Source organism: Chamaea fasciata, unplaced genomic scaffold (assembly GCF_029207755.1).
Source record: "Chamaea fasciata isolate MVZ Bird 193981 ecotype frontalis unplaced genomic scaffold, bChaFas1.0.hap1 SCAF_10, whole genome shotgun sequence".
Taxonomy (NCBI): domain Eukaryota; kingdom Metazoa; phylum Chordata; class Aves; order Passeriformes; family Sylviidae; genus Chamaea; species Chamaea fasciata.
The window spans coordinates 23,168,046-23,180,947 of NW_027094095.1; the positions used below are offsets into that span (position 1 = coordinate 23,168,046).

The following is a 12,902-nucleotide window of genomic DNA, read 5'->3' on the forward strand; positions in this document are numbered from 1 at the left end:
CCTGCTCCACATCACTGGTTTGTTACAACATCAGTAAAGCTCCAATTCCTGCAAGCCCTTCTCCATGTCTGGAACAGTCTAACAAAGGTACTACTGCACTTGGGCTCCAGAGCCCTGGGTTAAACACCTGGTCCTGCCCCTCACTTGCTTTAGGACAGGAGACAAGTCCCCGGGCATCACTGTACCTGCCTGAGAGAGACCCTCTGCAGGAAAGAACAAAAGATCAATAATCCTTCAAAGAGCAAACCGTGACCAGAGCAGGGCCTTTGGCAAGAACACATACGCATTCACAGGCTGCATTTCATCTTCCAGAGAACAAAAGAAAGAAAGAAAATCCACAGTTGATTTAAACAAATTTCCCTTGCCTTGCCCCTTTTGATTCCCATTTTCCCACCCAAGCACTACTCTACGTCCCAGACATGGGTTCCAGGACTCACAGGACAGGCAGCAGCACAACTGCAGTGAGCAGCCAAGACCACAAAATGGAACAGACACTTGGATTTTCAGCTGTCTGCTTTTGGGTTCTGTTCTACAGAAAGTCCTTAGGGAAAACCAGTACCAAGGAGGGACTGCTGCAGCTGGAGGATGCTCCCTTCCACTTTGGTCTGCTTCTCCTATCTCCCTCTCAAGAGACAAAGAGGGTCAGCACAGGAAGAGAAAGGTGCTGCATGAGGAGCCACAGGATGCTGTAGCTGACACATTCCCAATTAAATCTTCATGACGTCTTTTCCAAAACTGGAACCTGGTTGGGAAGCAGACATCACGTTCCTACAGAAACAGCCCAGGATGCTGTGCACACCCCAGCCTTGTGCATTGCTGAACCAGGAGCTCAAAGACAATTCATGAAAATTGTGTTCCAGGATGTCTGTTCAGCAGGGCAAGTGTCTCCTCCTGGCTTGTAAGCAAGACAACATCAGCCTCAGGGGTTCTGTTCCTCCAGCAAAGGCTGAGAACACACCTGACCTGCTAAGATAGAGTTATTTGTATTTAATGTCCTTTACAAAATTACTTTAATTTCTGCTTACATTCACTGCCTGAAAGAAGTTGCTCCAAGCTCTAGGCATGCTGAAGGGACAGGATGCTGCTGCTCCCTCTGCAGAGTAATTTATAGTCGACACAACCACATAATTGGGACGAGAGCTGAAGCAGCAGAAAGGAAATCACAGTTCCTGAACGAGCATGAGGATTTTTGCCACATATGCCCTGATCCTGATCCCACTCCCCTGCCATAGCCCTGGAGAAGCAGCTAAGCCCTGAGCCCCCAGCAAGGGGCGAGTCCTGCTTAGTGTACCATCAGAGTCAACTCAGAGTCCTGCCATAAGCCACAAGGGACAATCACAGCCAGGGACAGGGACAGACCATGCTGGCCCTCTGAGCTTTTCTGTGCCTTTTCCTTCCCTCCCCCAGCCTCGTCCTTATCTCGCAGATAAAGAGCAGACAAGCCAGTGATTATCCCCTATCAGGAACCGATGACTAATCTGTCTACCATGAGCGCTTATCCGGCCCCATCACTAGGTATCCCAGACGCTTGCACTCTTAATATCCTCCTCCCCACCATCCTGCCCGCCACTCCCAGCTGCAGCTATCCAGAGCAGCCTTGGCTGCCTCTACAGGGTCACCTGTGACAGGGACCAGCAGGGCATGGACGCCTGGGGTGACTCATCCCACCAAAGCTCAGCTCATCCCTCATTCCTCATCCCTCACCGTGGCCACTGTGACAGATTAAGGAGGAGGAGGTCGCAAAATGCCAAAAGTAGGTGTGTTTTTTGGGGGTTCCCGGGGCTACCCCTCGGCACCTGCTGCTCACACGTAGCGTTAGCGACGGAAAGCCCGAGCAGCGAGGAAGGGAGCGCGCAGCTAAATAAAACCTCCTCCTCCCACGCAACACATTGAGTACTTCGCACGTTGGGGTTCGGGCCGCAGCCAAATTAGCAACGCGCCTCCCGCGCCTCCAAATAAAGCCCAAATTTGCTTGTAAATGTATTTTTCTCTCCTATAAAAGATTCAGAGAGAGGGCTGTAATAGCAAATTCCCACACGTGCAGCGCAACCCGGCAGATAACGGGCTGCCCAATTACACTGGGGAGCTGGATAAACATTTAAGAGCAAACAACGGGATTTGTGCTGGGTTTAAATATTAATGGCAGGATTTGTCCACTTCCCCTTGCCAACGTTCACACCGTGGGGGCTTCAGCAGCAGCATGCCGTGACGCAGCTGATGAGTGATTCCATGTCTCAGCTCCAAAGGAGCTGGGAACGGCATGTAAAACAGCCCAGTGCCTGCATAACACATTTCTCATGTAGCAGCATTCGTGCTCCAAAGAGCCCTGTTGCAGATGTGCTGGATCTTGGTCCTGCCGGATTCAGATTTAAGGAAACACCATTGCACATCTTGAGTGGAAAGGGTGTTTCACCAGCCTGTTTACACTGGCTGTAGAAACTGAGATAAAAATGCAATCCATCACACCCCTGAGCTGGGCTCCCCCTCCCTGGGAGCTCGGGGGTTTAACTGTTTGACAGCCAAGTGAGACTTGGCAAATACGAGTGAGAAAAAAGGTCTGGAAAAATCTACAAATTAGAGAACAGAGTGAAGTCAGGCATGGAAAATTCAACTCCTTGCTCAGAAATTAGCTGCCCAACATGAAGAAAACAAAAGGGACTCCTGGACTGGGAAGTTGCAGGTTTCCATGGCTGAGGAGGCAGTAGGACGCTGTGGGCCATGCCAAAGCATTGGCACATCCCAAACCCAAGCTCCTGAATCCAAGTAGGGGAGATACATCAGCTGAGTAGTGTGGAAAACACTACCAGAACACCTGACTTGAAGCAGGATTGGTCATACAAAGAAAAAGGCGTGATTATTATTTCTAACCAATACCTGGAGCTGATAAAGTGATGAGCCACCCAGTGATAAAGGTTGCTGCTCCACCATCTTCCCTTACAGTCATTTCACCTGACGATGCCCAGCACCCAGCAGTGGTTTGGGGCCTGGCCGTGCCAGCCCCGGGGTCAGTGGTGCCTGGAGCAGTGCTGGCCTTCGTGGTGGCCATTCACAAGGGCCATCTCATGGCTGCACATGGTGATGTTGCTGAATGCCTCTGGGCTCCTCTCCGGCATCCAGAGAGAAAACAGATGTGAAGGATCAGCTCAGGGTGGGGGGTGGGGAGAACATGGACAAATAAGCAAACGGCAGAAAACCTTGAAGAGAAAATAACCAGGCACCAGAAAGGAAATGAACTCTAACAAGGGATTAAAAATAGCAGCAAAGCAAGGAATCCAGCTCTGCCAAGACTCCTGCTTCGTTTTCAAGTGGAGGCAAGTCAGAGGGAGCTGCCAGGGCAGCCTGAAGATTCACATACACCTGACAGCAACGAGGCAAGAGAATCCAGACTGGCTCTCAGCATGGTGGACAGGAGCAATGTGGTCCAGCTGGTACCAGTATCTGGTGCAGCTGACGTTGGAAGCTGCTTGTCAAGCGCCACTCATGCTCTGGAGTCATTTGGCAACCCCAGTCATTCTGCAAGACAAGGGGAAGAGCTGCCTTGCTCTCCAGCACTCAGGTGTGTTTTTTCCTTGAAGTCCACAACAGCTCAGCAAACAGGAACACGAATGCCCTGGAGATGTGACCTTCTCCTCCTTCCCTGTGGGAAGGCAGAATTTCAAACAGATTTACTGGCACTGCCCTCCAGACACTGTCTCGGGATGACCTGAAAGTCAAAGAGCGCCTGAGGACTCCTCAAACATCAGCCTTGGCTCGGTGTGACAGGACAGGCAGGGACTTCCTGCACACTGACCTGGCAGCCAACTTGCTGCGCACAAGGAGCAAGATAGGACAGTATTAGCCCAGGAGTTGAAGGAAAGCTAAAGATGGTCAAGAATGCATGTGGGACAAAAGGAAATGGATGAGGCAGCAGGCCTCTTGTGGCTTTTGCATAAGGAGATCTGCTTTTCCCATGCCAAAGCCATTCCCTTTAAGGGTTTTCCAAAAGTCCTCTCCGCCAAAGAAGCTCCCAAGACCCTGCAAGACCATGGAGGCCCCTTGGTGATTCACATGGCTTGTCCTCAGAGGGAGTTGCCCCTGCACCTTCCAACAGCAGAGGTTTTGTGGCTTTTCTCACTTCTGGTTGAGAAGAGCATCCCAAGCCCTTTGATGGCACCAGCTGAGTACCACAGATACTGTGTCATCCACTGGCATTTCTATGGGCCAGACAGACAACCCCAGCCACAACTCCTGGACTGAAGCCAGCAGCACTCTGCCATGTCCACATGCTGCTCAAGCTGGGTGAGTTACAGAGCTGCAAACATGGGGTCTGCCAAAATCCCCTGCTCCTTATGCAAGGAAGGGGAAGAATTCATCCATGGTGCATGAAGGATACCTCTATGCCCCAAATCTTCTGGGCCCACAGGCACTGTCCCATCTTTAAGCTCTCAGAAGAGTGGAGGGAACACAGTGCCAAGGTGGTCACCACCAGATGATCCTCATTCCCTTAGAGTCCTAGTGGTTGGATCCAAGCTTTCCAGCTGCAGCTTCTGGCTGCCCCCAGCATTCTACCCACCAGGAGAGACCAAGCAGCCACGAGTCACTTTTGCTGGCACAGTGACATCCTTGCAGCCTTGCTCTGTGCCAGGCAGCCACACTGCTGGCTTTGTCCCTTTGGGGAGGAGCATTGAAACCCACCCGGGTCTCCTCCCTCCAGCTGCCACTCCAGACGCCAAGCGCGGAGGTGCCAGACACGCGGGATGCTCTCGCTGGCACACGCTGCCCTTTGCAGCCAAGCCACAGGAGCAGAAACGTGACCCACTTCAGCAGGCGGAGGTCAAGTGGGGAGCAGAGAGGCAGGCACACCTAGGCTCTGCTTGGACTGAATCCTTTGGGAACATGCAAGCACCTTGGCTGCACTCCAAGACTCCATCATTACTGGATAGTTTGCATTTCCTTCTAGGAAGACAGCCGGGAAGATCAGCACGCAGTGCACAGCCCGCGGCTACAGACTCCTGCAAGGAACAAAGCTCCAGTGCCTGGAGCTGAGCACGCCAGACAATGGCCAGTAATTTTCTCTGCCATTCAGGCTCTGCAGGAGGAGAAGGAGTATCCCTGAAAGCCTTATTTTACAAAACCAGACAAGCCCCTTGCACAAGGGGTGTTCCCCACCCAGCCTGGTGCAGAATCAGTTCCTCAATCCTACATGCTCACCATATAAACAAAGAAAGAGGAATCCTTTGGGTGACCAGAGGCAGGTGAGGAAGACCTGATGCTGATACGAAGCTCAACAGACTTCTCAAAATAAGGAGTGGCAGGGGAAAAAAAGAAGGATTTCTAGAGAGAACATTCTTGCTCCGGGGTGTAATAACTTCAGGTGTCCAAAGCACACAGTGGGTTACTTTTTGGGTCGTAGAGGCTGGCCTACCAAAAGCCACCTTGGCCCCCAACCCCAAGGCTGGGATGTGACCCTAAGGATCCGAAATGCACATGCTCAAGAAATGGACATAAGGTTCTATGTAGAGCACAACTTGAAGAACTATAAATCCCAGGATCCGTGACCCACTATGAACGTATGATCCACAGCTGGGAAGGGCAAGACGGGGGGACAAATTTGGATCCACTTCACCTGGAGAACCCAGAATTCCTCTCCCACAAACAGACCCCCACAGCTACAGCCATTCCTCACCCTGGGGTCAAGCAGGTCTGCAGTGTAGTTGGTTGCACTGTGGCTGTGCTTCTGACAGGACCAGGAGGGTAAAACTTGCAACTGTCCAGGATAAAGAATTGAAGCCCTGGACAGCATCACTATGAACTTGAATGTGAGGGGTTTGGAGCCTTCCTTTGCACAGGATGCAATATTTATGAGTTATAGATCACCTTAATATATGTCATCATATATTAAGACTACAAATATATCATCAGATATCACTGATCTGCATCCTCCCCCAGGATGAGACAAGGCTGCTTTCCTGCTTGCAGAGGTGTTCCCTCACTTGTGACCAGCTGGGCAGCCACAAGGGTGTCAGAGAGGTGCCACCCTCTGTGGGGTGACCACGTCTCTGTTGGCTCAAAATCACACACTCTCCAGTGTGTGAATTTGCACAAGTCTGAAGGGAGTGAGAATTTTTTTTTTTAACCACTTGTAAAAACAAGAAGCAGATATTGAACTGGAGCCAACATCTGTATCTTGGTAAGACTCTCAATCACCAGCCTTTTGCTGACTCTAGAGCAATAAATATTCAGAGCCTTAAAAGCTTTACTTCAATCTGCTTAGGAGAAAGCAGCCTCAAACAATGGCCAAGAAGGGATCTTGCCCAGCCTCAGCTTCAGTAGATCAGCTGAAAGAGGGAATGGCCCTCACCAGATCCTTGCAGCATCACAGACCCTCATTATTTTACTATGCCAAAAATTGAAGGCCCCCTGCAAAAGCCACTTGCTTAGCACACAACCACCCATGTCGCAGATGTGGCCCAGCAGAGAAGACAAAGGCCTTTCCCAAGGTAGGAACAGGAACGACCAGATAGAGATGAACACATCTAAGATCAGAGCTGCCATCACCCGTATAGTGACGGTGAACCTCTGGCCTTACTTCTCTACATGTGGATTCAACTAGTTCAGATGGTATTTTAGGCTGCATATGGGGCTTTTCATCTTCAGAACACTTAACAGGCACGCATTAATCCCTGCAACGCCCTTCCGTGGCAGATAAGTGTTTATTATCTCTGCTCTACAGCTGGTGGGACTGGCACAGTGGGGAGCAGCTCATTGTTGCAGACCCTGGGCAACCTCACCTCCTGGGCTCCTTGAAAAGACACAGCAGGAGATCCCCAGGAGACTGGGCCACATCCTGGGCCAGTGGAGTATGGCTGGGCTGGGCACTGTCCCCCAGATTTCCAGGGGAGGAAGTCAAAAGCATCTTCCAAACACAAAGCCCCAGGACACATCTCCACTGCCTTTGTGCAGTAGGTAAGAACAGTGGCGCTCATTTATTATGGGCAAATTAATGCCCATGGAGATTAAAGCTTCATCTCCCGCCAGCTCAGCTGCATCTGATTTAGTGCAGGGCTCAGGCTAACACCGTATCCTCACGTGCCGGAGGAACCACATCCCCACTGCACCTCCTGCTCCCCAGGGTCCCACGCCCTTGGATTCTTCATTCTAATCTGAGTTGTGTCTTGTGCGCCACCAGCCTGTCAGCTCTGCCTCTTCCTGTCTGTTGAAGCCCATGTTTGACAGATAAACACATAAAAAAGAGCAGAGGGCAGGATGGGGACACCCCAGTCATGTGGTCCCAACACCCATGCATTAACATCAGCGTGACACTGCCAGCTCTCTCTGTGCAGCAAAAGACAAATGTAAAATGAAGGACATCACCATGGGCACCAAAACCACCACCCCAGCCCCAAACACAGAGTCAGCATCACACAGCAAGGAGGGAGGAATTACCATGCACTTGGTTGATCTCGGAGTTGGATGACAGGATCTCATCAGCCAACTTCTGGGCGGTGGGCAGCACCTCGGTGTGATGTGCTGTGATCAAATACTGAACAAACTTCTGGAGCTGGTCCCTGTTCATCTGGAAAAGGGTCTCTGAGATGGGAAGACGGAGTTTGACCTGGTCTGGCTTGCGGATCCTGTACAGTGAAAGCGCCACGACATGAGCGCAGTAAAAAATGTCCTTGTTCCCACAGCCGCACGTCACTGAGGTGATTTTGCAGCGGTCGAAGCTGATGGCCACCTTGTAGGTCATCTCTGGTTCTGTCGCAGTCGCTGGCTCCGTTACTGTCCCGCTGAGGTGGAACCCTGGAGAGGCAAAGAAGAGGGAAAGGTCAGATTAGCCTCCCTCTGACCACAGCCAGCCATGACAGCTCCGGAAGAAAGGAAAGCCAAGGCTGCCTGTGTGTCTCTGTCATATACCAAGAAGTGCAGCACCCAGCACAGCCCATCCCTGTGGCTTACACCCAGCAACGCCCAGCCCGTGTATACAAACACACTTCTGCACCAACACACCACACAGCCAGACTCATCGGCGAGTTTATTTAACAGCCAAACCCTCAGGGGAAGAGCAAAGCTGCTCAGTTCCCATTTGTTTAAGTATCTCAGACTGTTTCTCTCCTGGGAGTCATTTCCATCCACGCCTCCCTCTCGCTGAATTTGCAACTCACATGAGTGAGGGCTGGTAGAAAAAGACCACGTTTGCTTTTCTTTGATGAGGCAGACAAAAAAAACCCCACAAATTAAATGCAAAGCAATTCCAACTTTGGTCTCTCAACCAGGTAGAGTGCTCCAGGGCATAGTCACAGCTCTGAGCTCTTCCACACAGCGTAAATAAAGAGCAGGGACAGGAGCTATGCGCAGTTCAAACCACAGCTGGGGGAAAACCGTTCCCTGAGTTCCACAAATCGTTCACACCAATGTTATGGTGCTCCTGACAGTTCCCACCACACAGAAAGGGAGTGCAGTGTCTTCAGGCACAAAGTGTGAAAAAAACCCCCCAGAAGTCCCAAACACAGGTGAGGAACGTGAGATGGGCTCAGGAAGTGCCACGGGTGCAAAGAAAGGTAGATATACCAAGCAAGTGAGGGACTAAGTCAGTGAGATAAGACTGACTGATGGATGCCTATAAACCTGACTTTGAGCAGGAGCTTCACGGAGTTATCTTCACAATCCAGCTGCTGAGTGGGTCCAACACCAACACTCTGCACTTGCTCAGCCACCTGGAAAGGGGATATCTTTGTTTCTCACACTAATCTGCCTTGTTCCTCCAAGAGACTGAGGCTGCACCAGGAGGTTAATTAACACAGCCAGGGCAATCAGGTGTCCCCATGTCAGAACATAGTGTGGGACCGGGCACCTCACACCGCCCACCCCAGCCATCCTCCCTGAGGAGGATGCTCACTTTTCTCCATGCCACTGCAACCTTAATAAGCCTGTGTATGTACAGGTCCCTGCAGAGCCTGACATCCCCTCGGAGAAGGCAGCAGACAGCTGAGAGCCCTACAATTAGCGACAGAAAAGGAGAAGAGGTGGGGGGGTGAAGATTAAAATACATTAACTGCATCAAACCCTTGTGCGTTTGCCAGCTCTTACAAAGGCTTTTGGAGACAAATTCTACCAGAGGTTTTTAATAAATGGCATCAAAACCAGCTATTCACTGCCAGTCTCTTTAAAGCCACGCCAAAAACCACATTCAAATCTGATTAAGCGTCAAGGAGGTCTGCTTTTACTTTAGTGCTGGGGCGGGGGAAAAGCAGACCTGTTCTGCTGCCATCACCCAAAAGCCACCCCATGTGGCCAGCAGAGCAGGAGGGGAGGGATGGACAGCCCTGCACTTCCCTCCCCACCCTGCTCGCAGGCTGCCGGGAGCAGGAGCGCGGCTCTGGAGGTGCTGGGCTCGGCGCCGCGGGAGCAGCACGGCCAGGGGCTGACAAGCCTCCCCCTCTACACAAGCCCGTCCCCCGGCAGCCAAACCATATAAATCCAGAGGATAAACTCCAAAGTGTTTATGTTTTACCACTTCTCTGGTTTGCAATGCTTGGCAGGCGGCTCCGACTCACTGCCAGTTTCTCCCTAGTTTACTTTTGAACAAGTTAAAGGGACTGGAAACTGCGTTCCTGAGCGAGTATGTATGTATATCCTCGTATGTATGCCTGCACACATATATATAAAACACTCTAGGACAAATTACTGGCCATAAACACTGCCTTGAAATGCTTACTTTAACAGGACCATAGGCCAGACCCCACTTGGGGCTAACTGGTGTAAGGCTGGAGGAACTCATTTAACCAAATGACCTGTTTCAAACAGGTATAAGTCTGAAAATACATCAACTGTGATCTGATCCAGTCTCTCAAGACAGAATACTTGTCCAGATACCTCTCAGGCATTCCATAAACTGTGCTCTCCCATCTGCTGCAAGACCTGCTCTTCACAAGTCAGATCTGGTCTGCACATCGAACAGGACCATTTAGTATGTCAACAACTGCCAAGTTCATCTGGCACTCCAGCCCCAAGTCAAGTGTTGGTTTAGATTTTAGCTGTGGTGACAGCAGGTCTATTTAAGACAAACTAGGAACTTTACAAAACATTTATCAAAAGTTTAGTCAGAAATTAAACATGGCGGGGTGGAAGAGAGATGAGCTGGCAGGAACAGAGGCATTATTTGTGAATATTTACATTAACGTGAGGTCAGACTGCAGCTACCACATTGCAGCCAGGTCTGTACCCCAGCACCCATGGCTGCTGAGCACACCAGCTGAGCGGTGATGGGTATCACTGTCCCAGAGAAGAGTGCTGGCTAAAAGGTAGGTTTCTGCGTGGTTACTTCATCATCCATCGAAGCACAGACTCCTGCTCCACACGAAATACTGATGCTATCACCAAAAAGCTATAGGTAACCCTGGAAAAGTACAGCTGTCACTGTACCCTCCTCTCTGCTCATCTTGTGTTCTAGAAGAAAGAAGCATCCTAGGAGCTGTGATACCAGCACTTCAGTGGAGAGAAACAGAGCTCTGATAACTGACACAAGGTCTGGATTGCACTGAGAGCAAAGACATACTCTCCTCTGTGTCCTCCCCATACATTTCAATTTAAGACATTCCTACAGCCCAGTGCTTATCTAGGACTACATCTTCTGTTCTTAACATAAGCTAACTTGGTGTTTGATTTGCTGCCAGCAAAGTGACAGTGCCAAGGCTGGAAAACCATGGAAAAGTAATAATTAAATACCATCTTTGTAACTACAGACTCATTATGCCCCTCCAGAGCCTAGCTTTGTCCCAAGAACAACATCGCATTTTTCTTGCCCCAGAACACCCTCTCCTACTTTTACCACAGAAGCTTCCCAGTGGATGTCTCTTTGATTGAGGTTGTAAAAGGAGCTGAGTGTTCATAACTGCCCCAGAAAAAGCACAGAAAGGTGCCATGAATGTTCATGGGCACACAGGGCATGATGAGCTCATCTCTTTCTAATCCCAGCCATCCAACCCATCAAATGGGGACAAAACACTGGAGCAAAAACCTCCCTTGTTTTACTGCTGCAGGACATTGCACCTCTGATTTAAATTAAAACAGATCCTAGAATTGTTTTCCAGGAGTTTGTGAGCTCCACACTGGTGGGACTTACAAACTTGTCAGCTGGGCAGCACTCTCCTCTTAGGAGTTGATAAACCCTGAAGGCTGGGAGAAGGATGCACCCCGCCCCCCCCCCCCCAAAAAAAAAAAAATCCTGGGCTCTCAAACAGCTAGAAAGGATCAAGCCTTTAGCAGGGACCCGGTGCATAAGACTTTGCTATTAGGACAACAGCATTAACACTTCAACAGAAGTGTCTTTAACCAAGATGGTGAATTCTTTGATTTCTAAACCTACTTGACTAAAAGGAGTTGTGCACTAACTCTTTCAGTTCTTCCAGTTCTGTAAGAGCAGAGACCCTTTCAACGGGACATCTTTAACCCAGATATCCACATGCCAATCATCAGGAGAAACCATTAGCCTGCCTGCAGCTCCAACCCACTACGAGGCCAGTTGCAAAGACCCCTTGCTTTGTGTCCTCCAGCACGTCATTGAAGGTAAAGCAAACATTGAGGCTAGTTACATTGAAATACCTGGAGTCTGGAGATAGGCAGACCCCCAGATGGAAATTTAAACCCCCGAAACAAGCAAAACCCAGGCACAGCCCCTTCCCTTCTAACTGTGGCACCAACACCTGCAAGAGAGAGGAGGACTCCTCCACACCTACAACACTAGCTGGGAACCCGAGTGCTCAGCTCTGCTCCCTCTGGCAGTTGCTGCTCACAGCCATCCCTCAGATTTCACACTGCAGCCCAGACAGAAGTCACAGTTGTCATTTGCTAAGTTGTGCCATTCGGAAAAAATTAGCTCTTTCTTCCCAGGCGTGGCAGTCGCCTGCCTTTCCCAGAGCGTTGGCACAGCACTGCAGGGGTGGAAAGCACCACAGAGCTGTAGCCACCTGCAGGACCTAACCCTGAGGATGCTGCACTGGCATTGCTGTGCGAGAGGATGGGGTAACGTGGGGAACATTTCTTCATGGCACCGTGGTTCTTCGGTCTCCTCCACAGGCTTTTCTCTGTCTTTGTGGAAATCTTGAAGCAGGGCAAGGAATGGCTCAGCAGAGGGAAACGTGCACCACATCCATGCCCTGAGCATGGACCACTGGTGGGATGTGGCTGGACAGTGTACATAAAGAACTCACAACCACACCTGGCTGTCAAAACTTCAAGTAACCTCCTAATACCTGAGGCTGATATTTTGGGCAGGCTCTTTCAGGAGCAACATGATGGAAAGTCCATCCACACAGCTTCCTGAAGGCACAGCCACATCTTCCTGAAGGCACCAGCCACATCCTCTCGCATCATAGCCAGAGAGGGGTGGCTGCAGCAGACAGCAGCTTGGCTGCACACTGCTCTTGTACTCCATGCTCAGCTCCTAGGATTCTCTACCTCTAGCCAGACAAACCCCACACCAAATCTGTGTTTGGGGAGCTCTATCTTCAGGCAGGCAGGAGCTCTGCAAAACCAAACAGGAAAGAATAGACAGGTATTTATGGGGCTCAGCAGATGTAGACAAGGCAAAATGAAATTCTCGGCACAAGTTGTATACACTAGGTTAATGTGACCCAAATATATTTTTTTTAAATTTCCAAACCACAGCAGAAAGTTATTTTAAACTAAAGCGATTCCAAGCTCTTTAGTGATTAAACGGACTGCAGCTCCAGCTCCTAGTGGAAAAACCATTTGTTTTTCCAGTGTGTGAAAGCCATAACTAGCAATGAATAATAATTGCCGCACCAAGTGTTATTTATAAGCCATTCTCAGTCACATTTCCATGCCTCGAAACAGCAGCTTTCTAAACATGAACTTAAAATTGGTCAATATTTGTAATGTAGACAACACCCACAGGAGGA

At 50.1% G+C, this 12,902-nt stretch overlaps 1 protein-coding gene across 1 annotated transcript in view; it reads right to left on the minus strand.

Annotated features, from left to right (window-relative positions):
• Positions 1-12,902, minus strand: part of ZSWIM5 (zinc finger SWIM-type containing 5) — a 95,851-nt gene that overhangs the window by 21,199 nt on the left and 61,750 nt on the right. Inside the window, exon 2 of the mRNA XM_066192714.1 lies at positions 7,426-7,782. Within this exon, the coding sequence (XP_066048811.1) occupies positions 7,426-7,782 (357 nt within the window). The remainder of the gene's footprint in view (positions 1-7,425; positions 7,783-12,902) is intronic.